The sequence below is a fragment of the Microchirus variegatus genome, assembly GCF_963457635.1.
Source record: "Microchirus variegatus genome assembly, chromosome: 22".
NCBI classification, from domain to species: domain Eukaryota; kingdom Metazoa; phylum Chordata; class Actinopteri; order Pleuronectiformes; family Soleidae; genus Microchirus; species Microchirus variegatus.
The window spans coordinates 19640818-19663892 of record NC_139823.1 but is presented as its reverse complement, the minus strand read 5'-3'; the positions used below and the strand labels follow the sequence as shown (position 1 = coordinate 19663892).

At 42.7% G+C, this 23075-nt stretch overlaps 3 protein-coding genes across 4 annotated transcripts in view; 1 reads left to right on the top strand and 2 right to left on the bottom strand.

The window, feature by feature from the left end:
• Positions 1-683: 683 nt before the first annotated feature.
• enpp4 (ectonucleotide pyrophosphatase/phosphodiesterase 4) lies at positions 684-9079 on the bottom strand. 2 transcript variants are annotated; one of them, XM_083908523.1, is made up of 8 exons: positions 8949-9079; positions 6967-7216; positions 5517-5810; positions 5330-5434; positions 4363-4561; positions 4102-4275; positions 3742-4014; positions 684-2197 (listed from the first exon to the last, which is right to left on the bottom strand). In XM_083908523.1, exons 2-8 carry the CDS (start codon positions 7213-7215, stop codon positions 2091-2093), a joined length of 1401 nt encoding a protein of 466 aa, XP_083764649.1. In that variant the 5' UTR covers position 7216; positions 8949-9079; the 3' UTR covers positions 684-2090. The 2 variants fall into 2 exon arrangements, with proteins under 2 accessions (XP_083764649.1, XP_083764650.1); XM_083908524.1 differs by having other exon boundaries at positions 8857-8959.
• A 2654-nt stretch (positions 9080-11733) lies between these two features.
• On the top strand, positions 11734-16587 carry clic5a (chloride intracellular channel 5a). The gene is made up of 6 exons (XM_083908527.1): positions 11734-11965; positions 13406-13515; positions 14508-14633; positions 14763-14869; positions 14935-15116; positions 15196-16587. Exons 1-6 carry the CDS (start codon positions 11909-11911, stop codon positions 15358-15360), a joined length of 747 nt encoding a protein of 248 aa, XP_083764653.1. The 5' UTR covers positions 11734-11908; the 3' UTR covers positions 15361-16587.
• A 1830-nt stretch (positions 16588-18417) lies between these two features.
• Positions 18418-23075, bottom strand: part of mgat5 (alpha-1,6-mannosylglycoprotein 6-beta-N-acetylglucosaminyltransferase) — a 53939-nt gene continuing 49281 nt past the window's right edge. The window contains exons 12-17 of the mRNA XM_083908521.1: positions 22665-22814; positions 21037-21183; positions 20783-20899; positions 20364-20438; positions 20107-20264; positions 18418-19080 (exon numbers count right to left, since the gene is read on the bottom strand). Of these exons, the coding sequence (XP_083764647.1) occupies positions 18882-19080; positions 20107-20264; positions 20364-20438; positions 20783-20899; positions 21037-21183; positions 22665-22814 (846 nt within the window). The 3' untranslated portion in view covers positions 18418-18881. The remainder of the gene's footprint in view (positions 19081-20106; positions 20265-20363; positions 20439-20782; positions 20900-21036; positions 21184-22664; positions 22815-23075) is intronic.

Here is a 23075-nt window from a genome sequence, read left to right as displayed (position 1 = left end):
CGCGGGTGAAAAGAACCACTTAAAACACATTTACATGAAAGAGTTAGCTTCAATTGAGCTAACTCTGTCCAACGTTTTAGATCCACGTTAAACCAAGAGAAAAAAAAACACTTATGTGGTCAAGTATTTACATTTATCTCGCGTTTGTGAGAGTGTGTGTTGCACAACTTACGACGGAAATGACGTGGCTGTCTGACGAGCACGCGCCGGTGGTCGTCGGCCATTTTCTCCTCCTGTTGTGACGCAGCTGTGACGCAGTTACCGCGGCTCCGTCTGCGTTTCATCGCACAAACAAACGTTGAATTCCGCACAAGTGTTTTAAACAACACCGTGTTTTTCCGGCGGCGTTCGCAAAATATATCCGTTATTTTTGTTACAATATCTGCAGAGAAACAAAGTCTATTTATGTGCGATTCAGAGGACGACGTGGGCACGAGGACACATTTTAAACGATATTAAAAAAAGTGTGTCAATGAAAACATGTACAGTTCAGTGTGTGTGTGTGTGTGTGTGTGTGTCCTGGGTTTGATTTTATATATTTACCATTTTACTACATTGTAACATTGTGACTGAGATGGAAGATAAAAAAAAAATATAAAGGAATATAAATTAATTTTTCCAAATGTGTGTCGCTCTTCCTTTGAATAACACAGGAACACTCATTCATTCATTCATCTTTAATTTAATCAATTCATTTGTTTTTAAAACTCTTTTCAAGAAAAAAAAGCACAGATTAAAACATAAAAACAGTGATGACGTCATATGTTTACATGAACAACATGTAAACACTTAGAAACAGGGATTTACAATTGAAACAATAATTATTTATTACATCATTGTCTCTCCTGAATTCATCCCCTTTTTTGTATCCATGTATCCAAATTCTGTAAATAATAACAAGTTCACTGTGTCAATCCAGATTATGACTTGCTGAATTAAGGGATTTTTTTCAGAGCAAAACTGAGATTTTTAACAGCATTTCAAACAGAAATTAGGTTGAAACTTAAATTTTATAAGGTTTCAATCCAGATTACCACAAAAAAATCTAATAACTTGTTTAAAAACAATTTCCTTCACTTTTTTTTTACAAATTTGACCACAAATATGACGTAATCAAATAAAATGAAATTAAAACAGCTCTGTGTGCCTTTGTTGAGGCCAAAACATTGAATTAAACGTGTTATTTCCAACACTTTTAATAACCAACACTGTGTTTGTGTTTGTTTAAACAAAAATAATGAATAAACCCTGTCAACACAAACGCTCAGTAACACTGTCCTCCCTGCAGGTGGTCATTCATGTGACCTGTGCCCTTTGAGCAAGGCACCAAATCTCTCCGAGCAACTGAAATGAATGTGAGCCAGTGTCTTTCTGACCTCATCTATCATAAAAACTTATTTTATCATTAAAATTTTAGCAAATAATCTTTGGTATAAAGCATTTAGAAATGACCGTCTTTGCACTCGACAACTTAACTGATGGAAAACAGTTTCCATTTTCACACAAAAATAGAAACAAATAAATTCAGTGTAACAGACGCAGCAAACAGTCACTGCTACAACTAACCCTAACCCTAACCCTACAACGAGATAAATGAGCTTCAGGCTCCCTCTGTTGGCAAGAAGTGATATTACAAATACAGTCATTGCAGGTAAAACGTTGGTGCAAATAAATGATTATAAAAGAAACTTAGTCGAGTCAAGGAAAAACAGTGTTCACTAAAATATTCAAGGCTTCTTCTGTCTTCTGAGGTTTCTCCTCACACCAAAGTCACTCACTCTCCCACACCAAAGTCACTCACTCTCCCACACCAAAGTCACTCACTCTCCCAACGCTGCCTCCATCACTAACTTACTATGTCTTATTTTAGTGAATTCAGCTTTTGAAATCCTTCATTTGGATTAACCTCAGTGACACAAAGTGACCACACGAGGCAGCAGAGGACCAGCAGCTCCTGTGTCCCTGTGAGCTAAAATCACTGGTCTTCTCTGTGGGCTTTGGTGTGGGAGAGTGAGTGACAAACATGAGACACAGGTGAGTGAGTGAGTGAGTGAGTGAGAGGGTGAAAGACGTCCTCTGCTCTGTCTGCTTCAGTGAAACAGACTGAAATCATCATCATCATCATCATCATCAGTGCGTAGCCTCTGAAAAGGGGTGGAGCCTGTACAGTAATATCGACACAGCCACCTGAAAACAACTGAAGAGTGGAGCATGGTTAGAATCTGGTTAGAGTCTGGTTAGTGTGTTAATCTGATTAAGAATAACATGTCACCAGTTAAACCAGAGGAAACTAAGCCCACGTTATACTTCTCCGACAGCGTAACCACGGAGACCCCTCCAACCTTCATAGTTCTCCGTCGTAACTGCAATTTCCCGCCCGATCAGTAGGGGTCGCTACGCAAGGTTGTTGTGCTTCTGGCTACAGTGAGCAATGGCGTCCGAGAGAGAAAGACTGTTGTTGTCGTTGTTGTTGCAGCTGAATAACATTGAAACAGTGGCTGTTTCTCACAGGAAATAAATATTTTTCTGTCACTGAACGCAGTTTTAAGATCATTTGATGTGAGAAATTAGCCATTTAGAGTCTAAACATGTGCTGTGTGTATTAAAGCTCACATAGAGTGGTCCTGTTGCACATATATGTTAGTTATGGAGGTCTACTTACATACACTAACTTGTTTTTATGCTCAAAAACCTCCTAGTTGCTGTAAACGAGCCGATAGAAATCCTCTCTTCTGACGCTGTTCTTCAGCCGCGATGTTTCAGAGTGAACTTTCACCCCCAGACGACAGACTGTGTTGTGATTGGCCAGTACATATTCAGCACACCCGCTCTCAGAAGCACAGCTCCCCCCTCTGGAACGGTGGATGCACTGCTCCTCATTATCAAAACATTGTTTTAACAGTGTTTAAAAATAGCTTCTTCACGACTCCCCGCCTCAGTCCCTTTGACGACCTTTGACCCGGAGTCAGACCCAGAGTCAGAAGACACTGTCGCTCGTGAAACACCTCCACAACGGACGTTATTCTTCTTCTGTGGTTCAATGTACGCAACCGGTCGATCTGCTGTTCAGGAAATCGCTGTTTACGTAACCGGACCGGGTTTTTTCAGAGATCTCTTGAGCCCGACATTACAATAAAACACAGCGTTCTCAGCAGTGACTGAACTGTTTGTTTAGAACCTTCAGGGCTTCATAAACAAGGTAATGACGCAGATACACACTAAAAAACAGCGTTAATAAGAACTTCCGGTCTAGGTCCACTTTAAGATATGACGTATTTATAGTCATATCCTCTGTGTCCGGCACAGAGCAGCGTTATCTCGGCCTGTCCTGAGGACCAATCACAGCCCTCGTCGTCTCCGTTGTCCCTTGACGGACATTTATAAAAATATTTTGTGCAGCCGGAGACGACGACAGCGACAACGTAGAGGGGTCTCTGTAACCTACGTAGAGCACCTTACGCAGGAGTATAAATTGGGCTTAAACAATAACTTCTTCTTCTTCAAGATTCGTTTTAAAATCAGTGTCAAAGAACAAAACTTCATTTTTCCTTCACTTTTCAGAGAAGAAAGAGAGGAAGAGAAGAGATGAAGAGAAGGAAGTGAGGAAGAGAAGAGAGGAAGAGAGGAAGAGAGGGAGAGATGATAGGGAGGAAGCGAAGGAAGCAAGGACTAAAGAGAGGAAGAGAAGGAAGTGAAGAAGAGGAGAGACGTTTGTCCTCACGCGTTCATGCTTAGACTTACATGCCACAGTGATGAGGACCAAAGCCACGCCCACCACCAGAGCGAACACCAGAGACACGTCCCTGTCCTGACACGGTGTGGCCAGCAGGGGGCGAGCGCGCTCCAGGCTGCCGTTGTTGGGCCTGGGTTTGACGGCGAGCAGGTGACACATGAGCGGGTAAATGTCCACGCTCTTCAGCTCGCTCATTTCAACACCGCCGCTGAAGCCGGGCCCCGTCGCTGCCAAGAAGGGGTGCATGCTGGGTAGGGAGTTGTCGTAGCCGTGATCGCCCACTGAGTGAAGGAGAGAGGGGGGGAGAGAGAGAGAGGCGTTTAGCGTCGTTTGAATAACTTTATTGGTATAACGTTTTGGTGACGTACGATGAGGCAGGCGGTCCCCTCTCTGCACGATGGTCCAGCCCTCGTCAGCGAGCAGAATTATGGGCTGGATGCGCCTGTTGTTCCTGTAGTGCAGCCGGTCAGGGATGGACTCCTTCCTGTACGCCGTCATGTGGGCGTGGCAGTCCTTCAGCAGGTTGAAGACGACCTCGGCGTCTGCGTGGCGGCAACAAGACGTTTCAGTTAAATCTTTAAATCACCGCGGATTCACGCTTCACTCTGTGCGTGTCACGCCTTGGTTACCTTGGCGCGGGATGAGCGCGGCGACGGGCGACGCGTCCACCAGGGTGTAGTTGTCTGGGTGGAGACAGTCGTCCAGGCGGATGATGCGGTCCGGCGAACACTGGGCCATGCCGTGGTCGCTGGTTACTATGACGTTGACCCGCCCCCAAAGTCCGATGCGCTTCAGCTCTGAGGTCAGCAGGCCGATGTTATCGTCCACCTGGTCACACGATAGCATCCGTCAGCTACGAGCTAACGCTACGTTACTGTCATTAGCCCAAGCGAAAATACAAAAAAACTGCGATTCGTGTCATCATTGCGACTTTAAAAAAAATAAAAAATAAAACGTTACAAAAAAGGACGATCGACGTTTGGGGGGAGGAGCTTTGACAAGGAGCTGACAGGAGGGGGCGGAGCTTTGGGACAACGTGAAGATTTTGCGTCAATATTATTGCAATTCACGATACTATTGCGACAAACGTGACAAGAACACACTTTACTGCTCTGGAAAGATGTGGCTCCTCCCCCTTGTGGCACACACAAAATAAATCACAAGGACTGTATGTTGGCGATTATCCCAAAAACAGACATTCACACACTGCGAGTGCTTTTAATCGTAAACTGTCGCATAACGTCCGATCCTCCGTTGCCATAAATGACTTTAGACTTTCAGACATCATTGAAAGTAAATTTTAAAGACAAATATAAGGTGAAATATGTTTATCCTGGTTTTAATCTATTCTTAGGACAAATATGAAGTATAAATATGAATCTTTAACAATAATCCACTGACTGTGTTTGATAAACGCTGGTTTGAACTCATGTTGAGGACAAACATGAGGAGACGCAGACGTATAATGAATAACCAGCTGAAGCTGTAAAACCTGATTTATGCCGTGATAATCTCTCCTGAACTACAGATTAATGTCAGGGAATAATTTACACGTCAGCGTAGAAACAGGACGAACAAACCCTCAAGTGTTTTTACCTCTTTCAGGACTTTGCTCATGGCCGAGACGTTCTCTGGACCGAACAGGTGACCGGTGCTGTCCGGTTCCTCCCAGTACAGAACCACGAACTTCACTCCCGCCTCCTGCTGGGACAAAGGGGGGTGTCAGGGGGTCAGAGGTCACGTTTCAGCATGCAGAAATTATGAACTGTGCCTTTAAAGTGACCTTCTCGTTTCCCAGCAGCCACTCTGTCGCGTTGCCGAGCCGCTGCTGGAACGTCACAGCGCCGTTGTAGGGCAGGAAGTGCGTGGCCGTGCGGTTCCAGATGGCCACGTCCGAGCCGGGCCACATGGCCGTCGCCGTCCTGTGACCCGAGTCCAGCGCCGTGATCCACAGAGGCTCCGCCTCCTGCCACCACACGGGGTCCAGGTCGTTGGACGGGTGGAAGAATTTGTGGGTGTCGGGGTCGTACATGGAACTGCCCACGATACCGTGAGACTCTGCGTACAGACCCGTCACCTGGACACACACACACACAAATAAATAAATAAATAAACAAAACACACAAATAAATAAATAAATAAATAAACAAAACACACAAACAAATAAATAAATAAACAACAACAAACAAATATAAACAACAATGAACAAATAAATAAACAACAATAAACAAATAAATAAACACACAAATAATAAATAAAAAACAATAAACAAACAAATAATAAATCAACAACAATAAACAAACAAATAAACAACAATCAACAAACAAATAATAAATAAACAAACAACAAACACATAAATAAACAAACAAATAACAATAACCAAAAACACAAACAAACATAAATAACATCAGATTTAAATTCATTTATCTCAAACTAAAGACCAAACCACACCGGCTTTTATTTTGTCAGTGGAGGAAATGGTTAATATTTTAAACTTTATTTTGAAGTGCCACAAGGGGGCGCTGGATCTTTCCAGTCATTCCAGGGCCTCAAACTTTACATTTAAGAGACTTTCATCATATTTTAGCGCCATTTTTTATTGTTTAAAGTTTAAATATGTTTACATTTCTGATTGTGTTTATTTTTAATCTCTTGTTTTTGTGACATCACGGTGTCTGATAACATTTCATTATCTTATTTAATTTTAAATGACACTAGTCTGTTTCTGTATGTATTCATCGTCTTTCAGTAAAAAAAAAAAAAAATGTCTACACTATTATCACATGAATATAGTGAATTTAAATGTACTGAGTCAGGATATTAGTGAAATGATCATCATCCTACGCCTGAATCATCACAAAAACGTAACGTTTATCCCACAAATATAATCTCAATCCTCAAACAACAGCAGCTACATTTCTGCTCGTGTTTGTTTTTAACATAAGTCACATGTTTTTGTGACATAAACAGTGATTCGTAATGTTTTTATGGTCATTAAATGAGGTTTTTTGTGACATTAGTTCATCTTTAGTGTCAGGATATTTGTCAAGTATCATCGTACACCTGCATCGTACTGATATTTAGTAAAAAATTATCAATACTTTTCATTTCTAAGCATTTAAATAGTTTTGTATGTGTGAAGTCTGTCTGTGTTTACAGTGGTTTGTAGAAATGCGTCAGTCTCATTAAAAGTGGGATTACATGTCTGGATAATCTCAGTGTTGTTGGATTACCAGACTGTAGTGGTTGGGAAAGGTCTTGGTGATGAAGACGTTGGTGAGCTCCTTCACCAGGACCCCCTGGCTGTACAGGAGCTTCAGGTTGGGCATGGGGAACCTCTCCAGGTAATCTGCTCGGAACCCGTCAAACGACACCAGCAGCAGCGGCGGCGGCGGGGGCGACGGCGGCGGGGGTGGAGCTCCCTGCTGAGCCGCACAGGTCACAGCTGTCCAACTCCACAGGAAGAAGACGAGGAGAAACATCCTGGAAAAACGAGGAGAAAACGCGGCTTATTTAGAGGAAACTAACGCTGCGTTAAAGGCGTCAGAAGAGTGAAGGGCCTTCACTATCGTTCACTAACACCTTAAAGGTGTCAGAAGGTGGAAGAACTGGTTCACCGTGACTCCATGATACGTCTACGTTAAACAAAGGAGGAGAACAATGCCTGCAGCCACAAACAGATCTCACTGTTCTCCACCCTGAACCTGGTTTCACTCGTCACACAAGAGAAGTGAGGTTTACTGAATCATCTACAGCACAGGTACGATAGAGTCACAGAGGTACGGCTGTGGTAACATCTCACACCATAAGACCTCCTGTAGACAATCAGCCTTTTCTATAAAAGCTTCACAGATGTGGAATTAGCTGAAACTAACCCGGAACATTAAGATTTTTAATACAAATTTAATAAAGTCTGGCTGAAACAAAATCAGAGCTCTTTGCATTTTTAATGGGCCATGACTTGGTATGATTTTTTTATTTTGGTATCATTTTATTGTGTTGTTATGTCATTTCAATGTCTTTCTTCTATTAAAGGCCTCACTAGCGACGGGAGTTGGAAACTAGCATTAGCTATAACCTCTGTACGCAGAACAACAACAACAACAAGTGGAAGTGTTACTATGTTATCCTGCACTGTTCCTATCAAATAAAATAACTAAATTAAATCACATGTGGTCAGCAGGGGGCAGTCAAGAGAATATAAACAGCAGTTCAATGGACGTGAACGAAATCGGCTTAGAATTAAATCCACATTTGTGACGATAGTTTGCATTATTTCATAATAAAAGTGTTATAGTATATTTTGATAAATATAAAAGAATCCACCGCATGAAATTGATTGATTGAAAGTTTGACACCTCCAATGTATAATACATGTCATACATGTTATTTGAAACATATTCACAATAAAAGTGCTCGTTTTGATACAGAATGACATATAGTTCACAATAAATATAAATAAACCACTTAAAAAAACAGACATTTTTTAAGTGGTGGGCCGCACGAAATTGATTGGTGAGCCAAATTTAGGCCGCGCGCCGCAAGTTTGACACCTCCATTCACAATAAAAGTGCTCGTTTTGATACAGAATGAAATGTGGTTCACAATAATTATAAATAAAGCACTTTAAAAAGCAGTAAGCTGGTGGTGGACGAGTTTGACGCCTCCACTCTATAACACGTTGTTTAAACACATAAATCTGAAATAAATGGTTGAGAAAATCACAAATCTGGGGGACCCAAAATAAATCTCCGGCGGCACATTGGAGGGCCCCCGGCCAGTGTTTGGGAACCACTGTTGTAAATCATTACTGTATGAGTCTGTTTTACACGTCACCAACAACAAATACACGAAAAGTGTCGTAAAATCTGTTAGAATTTGACAAATAATTAGATCTGACTAATAATTCTGACCCGTTTGTGTTTCCACACACTCACAGATTCCGTGTGTGTGTGTGTGTTCGCTAACACCTGTTAGTTTGTTGTTGCTAGCAGGTGAACAACAACAAACAGGAAGTGATTACAAACTCACAAATAAACTCCAGAAATAACGTCAATAACGAGACAACACGGAAGTTAACAGTGTCAAAATGTAAAAATGTAAAAATGAGGAAGAAGACATACGTGAACGTTTAAGATAATGTGGCGTCCACTCTTCCGGTGAAGAGCCTATGCTAAGCTAAGGGTGAGCGCTCACGGAGCGGGCAGGACTGTACCTGTCGCCGGGTCACGCCGGTGAGTCACACCGGGGATTCCGCCTCCGGTGAGCGGGTGACAAACTTGTCCCTGTCCCGTGTTTTCACCTCAGCTTCTTCACGACATTTCCTCATGGTGCTCGTGACAGCGGCGGCCGTCGAGCTAGCCAAAGTAGACCCTGGTCACTTCCGGAACCAGCGTTTCAAAATAAAACTCCCTTAAAAATGTAATCTTTCCGTTACATTTACAGCATCTTTACTGACATAAAGTTACATTTACAGCAGTAATTAATGCTTTGACTAAACACCGACACGCGCAAATGATTACAATTTACGACTTTTAATGACGTAATTCTTTCATTCTGACGTACAACTTCCGTTGTTGCGGTGAACTCGACTGAAGCTTTAAATGCCTCCACAGCGCAAGAAACCAATCAGCGATTAGTTCAACAAATGTGGGCGGGGCTCTGCGACACGTACACAACCGAAGCCAAAATATCATCCGTTTATATTTCTGTTAAAATATTAATATATTCCAGCGATGAGTGACATAATGGAGGTGAATCATGACCCACAATGATTGTGTGTGTGTGTGTGTGGCCAAAGTGTGGGGCGGGGCCCACAGAGGGGGCGTGGGGTTTGGTATCATGGACCTGGGACGACCTTTGATATTATCCTTATGGGATTAGGACCTTCGATGCTATGATATTATTAGTGCTGTCAAACGTTAGCGCACGCCGTGTTTCCACGACGACTGACCGGAAAAAGACGCACTTGACGTCATGTTTACGCGACTCCCGATTGTTAAAATGAGTCTCTAAAGTAACGCTAAACTTTAAAAACAGACGGGCACAGGTACGCTAACGTTATTTGTAGCGCTGCTCTTTTCCTTTAATAAACAGACCGCTCCAGTTCCACTGTAGGCTAACGCTAACGGCGCTAATACAGCTAACGGAGCTAACTAGCCTCGACTCTGGCGTCGCGGCACGTAAACGTGGAGACGTGTCATGTGTTAACCTATTGCACAGCACTAGATATTATATATATACTGGATTAACTTGCTTTAATAAACACTAATAATCTTCCTCACCTTTTAGTTCACATTGATTAGGATTTTATAAAAAATACTAATTTTACTGTTTATCTTTTTAAAAAGAGCAGGAAAAGCTGAATAACTCTTCTTCTATGACGGGCTGGGGTTAGACTCAGATTTAATCCTGTAATCTGATGGATCTGAAGAGCGTGTTGCTCTTTAAACGCTGACAACACGAAAGGCGTCGGCGTCTTCTTCCGCGTGCCGTCCCCGTCCAAAGTCCTCGGCTGCTTTGATAAGGACGGATCCTCCGGCGCCGCGCTCACTCCGCCGCTCCTCGCCCTCACAATCGTCCACCACGACGACCACGGACGACCACGACGACCTCTGCGCGACCTCTTCTACACGGACCTGGAGTCAGACGAGGAGCCCTCACACCTGATGGCCCAGTACGGGAACATGCCGCCTCCTCCTCCTCCTCCTCTTCCTCTTCCATCATTCCTGAGTTCGCCCGAGGAGACGCGGAGCAGATCTTCGTCGTCCTCCTCCTCCTCCTCGGGCTCATACTTTGAAGCCAAAGACGCGAACAGAGAGGTGGAGAAGAAGAAGGTGGAGGAGGTGAAGGTGGAGGAGGTGAAATGGGAGCAGGGACCTCCGGAGGTGGACGAGGTGGACGCAAGGAACTCATCACGCAGGTCCTCCTCCTCTTCCTCCTCCTCATCCTCATCATCATCATCATCATCATCAGGCTCTGAGAAAGAAGAGGACACAACGGTCACACTGTTTGTCAAGGTAAGGACTGGAGATGGACAAAGGTCAAAGGTCACAGAGTGTCTGATCCAGAGGTGAACTTTAATCTCACTTTATTTACAGTGTGTGTGTGTGTGTGTGTGTGCGCTCAGGTTCTAAATATAAGTCCAGTTGATCTGACAGGAATGTTCCTGTCGCACGTCCTCGTGTTATCTCACTTTGAAACTTAATAAATGAGTGTGATACAGTGTCAGTGGGGTCAAAGGTCACACGGCCCCGCCCTTTATATGTTGCCTTTATACGACTTTCAGATGTTTTATTGAAGCGTTAAAGGGACAGTTCCTGTGTTTGACAGTCACAGTGAACGAGCTCCAGACACGGACGCTACATAAAGAAAATGGATTTAAACACTTGATATAAGAATAATCTGATAAAAACCTACGTCAGATTAAGTCTGTGACGTCTTAAGAACGTGTTCACGTCTTTATCTTCACTGTGAGATAGACAGGAAACTGAAGTTTGTAAACCACTCACTCTCCCACACCAAAGTCCATAGAGTAAACCAGTGATTTTAACATCACAGCACACAGGAGTTCACAGGAGTTGTTGATCCACTGCTGCCTCCATCACTAACTTACAATGACTGATTTTGTAAAATTCGGCTCTGGATATATTTAATTTAGACTGACCGCAGTGACACAAAGTGACCACACGAGGCAGCAGTAGACCAGCAGCTCCTGTGTCCCTGTGAGCTAAAATCACTGGTTTTCTCTATGGGCTTTGGTGTGGGAGAGTGAGTGGTTTACAAACTTCAGTTTCCTGTTCTCACAGTGACGATAAAGACCTCCTCTGGTCGCTCCTCTCCCTCCTCTTCATCAGTGCACTGACACCTCCTCACCTCCTCACCCTCCCTCCGTCCACATGGGGGTTATTTTTGCCCGACAGTATCCCCGCCCCACTGCTCAGGCCACGGGTTCAAACTGAGCCCCTCACACACACACACACACTGTCCCTCTATCTCTGTCGCGCACACACACACACACAAACACACACACACACACACTTACCCTGGCATTCGCCGCCGCTGACTCTCTGACAGACGTGGACTAAACCAACTTCACCAATGGACCTGGAATAGAATCTGAAACACACACACACACACACACACACACACACACACAGTGTGTCAAACCTGATCATGACAGATTCTGCAGCTGAGGACGACAAGGACCCTGACATTGAGCTGTTTGTAAAGGTGGGGCTTCTCCTGTGTGTGTGTGTGTGTGTGTGTGTTACAAGTAAACAAATGCATCATCTAGATTATAATCTGTACAGTCTGTATAATGTGTGTGTGTGTGTTGTGGGAGGTTCCTTTAACCATGTGTGTGCCATGCTGTTGTTGTTGTTGTTGTTGCTGATTTTCCGTGTGTTAACCTGACACTGTTCAACCTCTGTCTGAATTATTACTGTGGTCTCTGCAGTCCACAGAGCAGCTCTCAATGGAGCAGTGTGTGTGTGTATAGCATTAACTATTACACACACACACACACACACACACACATAATCAATATATAATAATTAATCTATATTTTTATTTTTCTACATTTTTAAAAATTAAATCTATACATAGATAAACACGTATTTATATATACATTTACCTGTATCAACTTTCTTCTTAGCTTAGCACAAACACTGGAATCTGAGGGAAATTGCTAGCCTAACTAGCACGTCATCAGCACCGATACAACCTCTGCTCTTCGTGCTAAGCTAGGCTAACCAGCTGTTGCTCTTCTGAAGCTGATGTCACACAAACACTGGGACACTGTCAAAGTCAAACTCGTGGCACATCTGCAGCACACTTTATGCTAAGCTGAGCTAATCAGCCGATTCTCTTCGAAAACTTTGGTTTGGTTCAAGGATTAGCTCGTTAGCTTAGCCCAAACACTAGAAACGCAGGGAAACTGCTAGCCTCAATTGCACCTGGTGCTAAGCTATGCTAACTAGCTGTTGCTCTTCATCTAAAATCAGATTTTGTTCAAGGATTGTCTTGTTTTCTGTTGTAAGGTTAGCTTAGCACAAATACTGGAAACAGAGGAAAACTACTAGCATCACAAGCGCATTAGCCCCTTTATGCTAAGCTACGCTAACTAGCTGCAGCTCTTTTAAAACAGATTATGTTCACATTATTGTTGCGACGATGACGGATGATTATGTGTATTTTTAAAGGACGAGTTCACTGTTTAATCTCTTTAAACACAAGTATCACCTTTGACTGTGCATGCGTGTGTGTGCGTGTGTGCGTGTGTGTGTGTGTGTGTGTGTGTGTGTGTGTGTGTGTGTCACAGATATTATAAACATTATAAATATGAGAGCAGCAGCAGTGACATGATTTGTGCAGATGATGAAGAGTTTCAGTCAAAGCACACGTTCACAGGCACTGAGGCGACTAACGGAGGCCGTGTGGATTATTTATGCTGGATTTGGTGTCTGATTACAGTGTCCTGTTACAGCTTTGTGCACACACACACACACACACACAGACACACACACACACATCAATTTAATGTAAAAGACGCATATTTTTCGTTAATGTGATGAATGAACAGTTTGTAAAGAGTTAATCTGAGTGGTTTTGTGTAACATTTGTGCGTCTGTCCCTGTGTGTGTGTGTGTGTGTGTGTGTGTGTCTGACCAGGCTGGCAGTGATGGAGAGAGCATTGGAAACTGTCCGTTCTCTCAGCGACTCTTCATGATCTTGTGGCTCAAAGGCGTCGTCTTCAATGTCACCACCGTCGACCTGAAGAGGTAACAATGATGATGATGATGATGTCATCATAAATATATTTAAACATATAAACATATTATTTACAGTGAAACACCAGCACATTTAACACAAATATTGCCCTTTTTCACTCTCCCCACACCAAACCTAATAGAGAAAACCAGTGATTTTAGCTCACGGGGACACAGGAGCTGCTGGTCCTCTGCTGCCTCGTGTGGTCACTTTGTGTCACTGAGTTAAGTCTAAATGAAATATTTTAAAAGCTGAATTCACTAAAATCAGTCATTGTAAGTTAGTGATGGAGGCAGCAGTGGATCAACAACTCCTGTGAACTCCTGTGTGCTGTGATGTTAAAATCACTGGTTTACTCTATGGACTTTGGTGTGGGAGCGTGAGTGACTTTGGTGTGGGAGAGTGAGTGACTTTGGTGTGGGAGAGTGAGTGACTTTGGTGTGAGAGAGTGAGTGACTTTGGTGTGTGAGAGGGAGTGACTTTGGTGTGGGAGAGTGAGTGACTTTGGTGTGGGAGTGAGTGACTTTGGTGTGGGAGAGTGAGTGACTGTGGTGTGGGAGAGTGAGTGACTGTGGTGTGGGAGAGTGAGTGACTGTGGTGTGAGTGAGTGAGTGACTTTGGTGTGAGAGAGTGAGTGACTTTGGTGTGGGAGAGTGAGTGACTTTGGTGTGGGAGAGTGAGTGACTTTGGTGTGGGAGAGTGAGTGACTGTGGTGTGGGAGAGTGAGTGACTGTGGTGTGGGAGAGTGAGTGACTGTGGTGTGAGTGAGTGAGTGACTTTGGTGTGGGAGAGTGAGTGACTTTGGTGTGGGAGAGTGAGTGACTTTGGTGTGGGAGAGTGAGTGACTTTGGTGTGGGAGAGTGAGTGGTCTAACAGTGAAATAAAGACATGTTCTTCTACTTGGTAGTCGGCATTAGCTTTAATCGGCAACATCATTTTTTTCAGACAATTCTTATTCTTAAATTTGTGGATTAGCATGGTAATATAATCTAATCCTGCTCAGGAAATCGGCCGACCTTCATAATCTGGCTCCAGGGACTCACCCTCCCTTCCTCACCTTCATGGGTGAAGTTCTCACTGACGTCAACAAGATCGAGGAGCATCTGGAGGCCAGGCTGGCCCCGCCCAAGTAAGTCTGACCTCTAACCCTTCACAGGAACAGGAAGTAGAGTCAGTAAGTCCATGTCCTCACCATGTCCTCACCATGTCCTCACCTTGTCCTCACCATGTCCTCATCATGTCCTCACCATGTCCTCAGGTATCCAAAACTGGCACCAAAGAACCGTGAGTCCAACACAGCGGGGAACGACGTGTTCGCCAGGTTCTCGGCTTACGTCAAAAACACCAGACCAGATAAACACAGAGGTAAAACAGTTTGTAATCTGAACAAAAACACGTGGATTATTAACGTCCATTTGTTGGCGTTTCAGATCTAGAGAAGAGTCTCAACAAGGCTTTGGCCAAACTGGACAAGTATCTGATGAGTCCACTTCCTGACGAGGACCAGGACGGACGCCGCCGCGGCAAAGAAGAGTCTGCTCGCAGATATCTGGACGGAGACGAGCTGACGCTGTCCGACTGTAACCTGCTGCCCAAACTCCACGTCGTCAAGGTAACCTGGATTATTTAGTCTTAATCTGCTTGTGTTTTTTTTAATTGTTTTCTTACAGCAGCAGTGTTTTCTTTGGCAGGTGGTTGCAAAGAAGTACCGGAACTACGACATCCCGTCTGAATTTAGAGGGGTGTGGCGTTACCTCGGCAACGCCTACAACAGAGACGAGTTCACCAACACCTGCGCAGCCGACGTGGAAATAGAGCTCGCATACAAGGACGTGGCCAAGAGGCTGGGGAAGTGAACGCACCTCCACGTCTGTCATTTCTCTACAGAGAATTTAGCACACATTAAGCATACATTTAGCCTGGATAACACTCATTTAGCATACATTAAGCCAGGCTAACACTCAGTTAGCACACATTTAGTTTGACTAAAAATCATTTAGCATACATTTAGTTAAGCTATCAATCATTTAGGACACATTTAGTTCGACTAACGATCATTTAGCACACATTTAGTTAGGCCATCAATCATTAAGCATACAATTAGTTAGGCTCGCAATCCTTTAGCACACATTTAGTTCAGCTAATACTCATTTAGCACATATTTAATTTGGCTAACACTCATTTAGCATACAATTAGTTAGGCTCGCAATCATTTAGCACACATTTAGTTCAGCTATCGCTCATTTAGCACACATTTAGTTCAGCTAATACTCATTTAGCACATATTTAGTTTGGCTAACACTCATTTAGCATTCAATTAGTTAGGCTCGCAATCATTTAGCACACATTTAGTTCGGCTATCGCTCATTTAGCACACATTTAGTGAGGCTAATACTCATTTAGCACACATTTAGTGCGGCTAATACTCATTTAGCACACATTTAGTAAGGCTATCGCTCATTTAACACACATTTAGTGAAGCTAACACTCATTTAGCACACATTTAGGTAGACTTACGCTCATTAAGCATTCACAACTCACCAACAGTGTCCTGGAGTTCGGCCTAGCATTAGCAGCGTTTAAACAACAACTAAATGTACTACACGTCGTAATGAAGCTATCGTTAGCCAGACACGATAGTTAGTTCCTGCCTGAGTGAGTCAGCATGTTAGCATAGCCACCGTTAGCTGGAGTATGTCCACCTGTGATTTGTCTTCCTAAAATGACCGCATCATTTTCACGTCAGCCTTCTTTCTTTTAATCAGATTATTGTGTCGTCTGAGATTAACGGTCACTTCAATTCCTCTGCATTTGTGTCTAATCTGATCATTTTAACATTTATTTAATTTAAAGATAAAATGAAGAGGAACAGACGCAGCTGGTGTGTGTGTGTGTGGAGTAAATGATGGATGTTTTCATGTAAAATGGGTGTGAACGAAGAATCTGTGATATTATCATAATAATAATAATAATAATAATGATAATAAATACTGTGATCTTAGACTTCATTCATCTTCTTTCTGATGATTACAATCACAAACCCACTGTGTATACGTCACTTATTTCAATAATAAATCATCTATTTTCTCAAACAACACGTTTGAAAGTTGTTTTCTTTCACAGCCGAGTTAGAAAAACGTCATTTCTCTTTCTTTAAATATCGTTTATTTGCCGAGTGACGTCATTTTTACAAACAATTTAAGTGACAGTGACTATATTTGTCCACCAGGTGGCGGCAAACACAAAGCTGTCTTGTGGTTAAGTGAAGCTTTTAGTAAATAAATATTTAATTTAAAGTGAATTAAGACAGAATTGGTTTTGTTAAAACTTGAATTTTTAAATGAGCTCATATTGTCTTATTTTTATGAATAATGAAGAAAATAGAGGTCATATTTAATTATTGGACATAAATGGATATGATTTTTTTGTTCTCTGTGGAGTTTTTTTATTCATTAAACAAAAGAAAAAAGACAAAGAAACACGGAGAATAAAACCAGAGACGAGTTTATTTAAAAATAAAGTTATATCCCTCTCACTCAAAGTCAAAGACTGAAAATAAAAACAAAGATGTCGCCGCGTTCTTCACTTCTTCACTCGTGTGTTTGTTTGACAGGAAATGAAAGAAAATAAAGACTTTTTACAGATTTTAAATTCAACATTTTTTTTTACTTGGAAAAATATCGTTAATCCCATAAAAAGAACTCAACCAACACAGATTAAAATAATCCCCAACAAAATAAATGTCTCACTGCTGTTTGATTAAAAACAATAACACTATATTAACTACATTTATATATATATATACGTATATATACATATACACATATATATATGAAATATATAAATAAATATTGTTGGTTTGGGTTTTTTCTCGGGATCTGCTGACGAAAAACAGCCGAACTCTTCCTTTAAGTGATTAGAGCGAGTAATCAGATTACAATAATCAGATTAGATTAATCAGATTCAAACTAAATGAGATGATTTAACCCGACACGTTGTCCGTGTGCTGTTGGATAAATAAAGTTTTGGTCGATTGAATTTAGGTCTTTTGTTTTTTTAAATTAAGAGTAAAGAAAAACAAAGTAAATAATTTAAAGATTTAAGTTCAATTGAACGATAAAAGTCTTAGAAACTGAAATAAAGGCACATCGCGTTTTTTCTTTGACACGATAAAACATAAACGTAAAGTGTACGAAGTCAAATTACTATAAACTTTTTTCCGAATTTTTAAAAATGCATTTTTGTGCTGAAATGTTTTTTGTTTTTTTTAAACACGATAAAAGCGTTAGAACTTGAACAGAAGCCACGCCCCCGTTTCGTACATGTTCAATAAAAACTCTCCATAAATAAAATTCTATTCAAAGAAAAACAAAAAGATCATAAACACCCCCTGCGATAAATTAAGAACAGAATTCCAGCAGAAACAGAAAAAAAAAACATATGTGTACAAAATAAATAAAAAAAGAAACGTTGAAAACATCGCAAACAATGTACAGTGTCGTCGTAGTGCACTTCCTCTTCTCACCACTAAGAAAACTAACTTTTATTCTCGCTGTCGTCGTCGTCATCGTCTACGTGGGAAAATGAAGACCGGTGCGCTCGCGTTAGTCGTCCTCCGAACGTTGCCGTATTTTATTACGTCAACAAACACGCACGTTTTTTTTAAACAAATTCTCTGCAGGAGGCGGAGTCTAAACACGCTACGTCACGACAAACGACGAGAATCGTCTCAGGATTCTCTACTGGCCTTTTTTTTTTTTTTTTCTCCTACGAACGCACGCTACGTGTTTTTTTTTTTACATAAGAAGGTGCGACTTTTAAATAAATGAATAGTTCGGACGTTCTTTTGTTTTTTTAAAGTGTGTGGAACTTTAAAAAAACAAAACCGTCCTAACTGTCCCTTTAAAGTGGACGTTCCTGCTGCGAGGACGCGTGAATAAAAATCTAGATTTTTACGTTAAACGTCCGATGCGACGCGTTTTTTTGTTTTTTTCTCAAGAGACGAACGAGACATTACAGTGTCAAACCATGTGTGTGTGTGTGCGTGCACGTGTGTGTGTGTGTGTCCAGTGTAACTCTACCCTAAAGAAAACGCTGTTTCAGTTTTGGAGCAGGGAGGGGGCGGGGCATGGAACGAAAAGAGGGGCGGGGTTCGGGGCGTGTGGGCGGGGCCGTAGCGTCTCCTTGGTCCTCATGTGTCCTGGAGACGAAGAGGAGGTCGCTGATACGTGCACAGTCCACCAGGGCGGCGCTGCTTCCACACGATGAATATGAACAAACACAGTCTGTCACGCGGTTGGCTGCTGCCACATCAAGCCACGCCCACAGACCACGCCCCCCCCCCGACATGACGACCAGCTGTGTGTGTGTGTGTGTGCTATAGACAGTCTTTACACAGCGCCACCTGGCCTTTCATGTAGTCACGACAGGGACAGACGCGCTGCAGCGTCTGGTGAGATCCTGCACAGCTGAAGAGAAGGAGGTCGGACTGGAAGACGCAGTGATGACGAGACTCACTGTAGGCGGGAACGACTGTGTCGGAGCTGGACTCTACGCTCTGACACTCTACACCAAACCTGACAACAACAACAACAACAACAACATTACAGTGTGTTTGTGTGTCTGTGACAACAACAACAACAACGTCAACGACAACGACAACAACGACATTACAGCAGTGTGTTTGTGTGTCTGTGTGTGTTAGTCAATGTGTGTTCATGTTAAAGTGTGTGTGTTAGATAATGTTTGTATATGTTAACATGTGTGTGTTAGTTAATGTGTGTGTGTTAGATAATGTTTGTATATGTTAACGTGTGTGTGTTAGTTAATGTGTGTTACTGTGTGTGTGTGTTAGTTAAAGTGTGTATATGTTAATGTGTGTGTGTTACTTTGTGTGTGTTAATTAATATGTGTTACTGTGTGTTAATGTGTTACTGTGTGTCAGTGTGTGTGTGTGTGTGTGCTAGAGTGTGTTAGGTTGTGTGTGTTAGGTTGTGTGTGTGTGTTAGGTTGTGTGTGTCTGTGTGCGCGTGTGTTAGGTTGTGTGTGTGTTAATGTGTGTCTCTGGGTGTGTTTGTTAATGTGTGTCAGTGTGTCTCTGTGTTGTGTGCTAATTTGTGTGTGTGTATGTGTGTCTCTGTGTCAGTGTGTGTGTTCCTGTGTGTGTGACTCTTGTGTGTCAGTGTGTGTTGTGTGTCTCTGTGTAGTGTGTTGTGTGTCAGTGTGTCTCTGTGTGTGTCAGTGTCTCAGTGTGTTGTTAGTGTGTACCTGTGTTTCTGTGTGTGTCAGTGTGTGTCTCAGTGTGTGCAGTGTGTGTGTAGTGTGTACCTGTGTGTTAGTGTGTGTCAGTGTATCTCAGTGTGTTGTCTGTGTGTGTAGTGTGTATAGTGTGTATAGTGTGTTGTTATTGTGTGTGTAGTGTGTTTTTAGTGTGTGTCAGTGTGTGTAGTGTGTTGTTATTGTGTGTGTAGTGTGTTGTTAGTGTGTAGTGTAGTGTGTTGTTAGTGTGTGTGTAGTGTGTAGGGTGTTGTTATTGTGTAGTGTATAGTGTGTGTGTAGTGTGTGTAGTGTGTGTAGTGTGTGTAGTGTGTGTATGTGTGTACCTGGCCAGGTCCTTGTCCTTGTTGAGATGTTGAAAGAATGAAGGTTCACAGATCAGTTGTTCTTCTTGACAAACCTGTTTACATGAACGTCCTGGTTCTGCTGTCTTCACCTGCAGAGCACTGAGAGGAGGCCACATCACCTGACCATGACAGAAGTCCTGAGGAACACAACACACACACACACACGTCACACACTCACACAAACACACATCTGTGTGTGCTAAAGGGACAGTTATAATATAATAATATAACAATACCTGGTTCTCGATGAAGGCGTTGACTCTCTGCAGCATCCCCTCACACGTGAACTCATAGGGCAGGTACGGCTCAATCTACACACACACACACACACACACACACACACACACACACACACACACACACACACACACACACACACACAGTCAGGAGAATGTGTGTGTGTGAGACAGAGAAACATAAGATGCTGATTTGTCTGATTTGAGGAGTTAAACTTTAGACAACTAAAACCTTTGTGACTGTGTGTGTGTGTGTGTGTGTGTGTGTGTGTGTGTGTGTGTGTGTGTTTGTGCTGCTGCATGAACAGCATCTGTGTCTCTTTATCTTCTTTATCGTCATAAGTATTCTAGTTTTTCATGTTTAAATTCATTTAAAAAGATCTTCTGTTATTAAATGAAACAAAGTGAGATAATAATACCTTCTGACTGAGGATGGAGCGAATCGCTCTCTCCACCTCAGCTGGATTATCAATGTCCACCGTCCACACGTGAGGTTCACCGATGTAAACCTCTGCGTACGGGTGCTGAGACGTCAGCTGCACACAGGAAACACACAGGAAACAAAGAGGAAACACACAGGAAACAAAGAGGAAACATGTTAACAGTTTGGAGGAGCAAAATCAAACACTGATATTTGAGTGTATCACCAGATTATCTCCAGATTACACCTCACCTCTCTCAGAGTGGGTTTTCCTTTGAAGAAGTCCGTGTTCTTGCTGCTCTTTGCTGGGCTGAACTTGGGGTTGAGGAAAGCGCAGCCGTTAGCGATGGCCTCTAGAGGAGCTGGACCTTCGTACGGGAAAGACAAGCCCACGAAGAGCTGCACACACACACACACACACACACACACACAGATTAGAGCGGATTAGATTGAGATTATTCTTTAAACAACATTAAAGCATGTTCTCCGGATTAACGCGGTCGTGTCAGTTTTTGAGGAGTTTGCTGATCTTTGCTGACGCTCGCGTTGACACAAACCTCCCTGTGTCATCAGCAGAAAACAACGCTGACTCACACACACTCACACACACACACACACACTCACACACACACACACACACACACACACACACACACGTGAAGCTGTGGTGTGATGTTTCCTCCTCCTGCTTCAGGTTCAGGAGAAGTTCAAACCACAGACGATAAGAACTTTCCTCGTCTCTCACTCATTCATTTTCCCGTTTGTGCTTCGACAGAGAGAAGGGGGCGGAGCCAGAGATGGTAACAATGACTCGTCTGTGTGTGAGAATGTTACACATGAACACACACACACAGACACACACACACAGACACACACACAGAGCTGAGCTGAACCAGGACGACGTGGAAGAATCAGACAATTCTGCTCCTGTAGGCTTCACATGACACTGTGCCTCTTCCTGCCAGCAGGTGGCAGCAGAGCACTGTCTGTGATCATCACATGTCACATGAAACATACACACAGACACTTTGTTACCTTTAAATAATCCAAAGTCTTTAAAGGTGCAGTTGAGGAAGATTTGAGTGAAAACATTAAACACTGTTTTTAGACACATAAAAAAAACTCACTTTATAAAATCTGCAATGTTTTTAAAGGCGCCATATGTAAGAATGTGGCCAAAAACAGTTACTACACTCAAATTCAAAATACAGAGGTCTTTTAGGTTTCGTTTTCTGACGTAAATGTTCACAGGGACACAGGAACTGCTGGTCTACTGCTGCCTCGTGTGGTCACTTTGTGTCACTGCGGTTAAGTCTAAATTAAATATTTCAAATGCCGAATTCAAAAGAATAAGACATTTGAACTTAGTGATCATAGAGAGAGTGGGTCAACAACTCCTGTGAACTCCTGTGTGCTGTGATGTTAAAATCACTGCTTTTCTCTATGAGGTTTGGTGCAGGGAGAGTGAGTGAGTGAGTGAGTTATCTATATTCAAATTAAATGTAAAAACATGGATTCTGCTGCTTTTTTATGCCCAAATTTGACCTTTTCAAGGAAACGACATGCAAAGCGCTTTTTTCTTTACATTTGACTGGCAGTGGTCACATGACACACGTGTGTGTGTGTGTGTGTGTGTGTGTGTGTGTGTGTGTGTGTGTGTGTGTGTGTGTGTGTGCGTGTGTGTGTGTGAAGCAAACCTGAGTGATGAGGTGAACACACTCCCTCAACACAAACGCCTGATGTGACTCATGTTTATCACAACATTCTGTACAAGGTTCAAACTCAAAAGGTTCGTTAACCCGACGGCCGAGCGGGAAATCCACAGTTGTGATTATAAATGGAACGCACCCCGACCTGTCTTTATACACAGGTGCACTCACCTTAGTTTCTCTGAGCAGGAACTGCAGGTCGCGGCCGCTCAGGATGCCGTGGTTCTTGACGTAGCCAGGCAGGTGCACGGTGCTGGTGCCGTGCACGGTGCCGTGGACCTCCATGTAGCTGTGGATGACGTCCAGGTACGTCTTCTTGTCCTGGAGGAGACACAACACACACTTTATACACACAACTCATTTAGTCTCAGTGTAAACGCTGTTAAAATGCATCATTGTTGAGCCTTAAAGAGTCGAAATGAGAAGTAGAAGCTCATTTTCCCATAGACCATCAATGCAGTGGAGTCGCCCCCTTGTGGCTATTCAATCTACTCATACTTCCTGGCAAGCTTCAACCAGCAAACTAACACACAAACAACACAAAAGGTGACAGAAAGTCAACGTCTCACTCTCCCACACCAA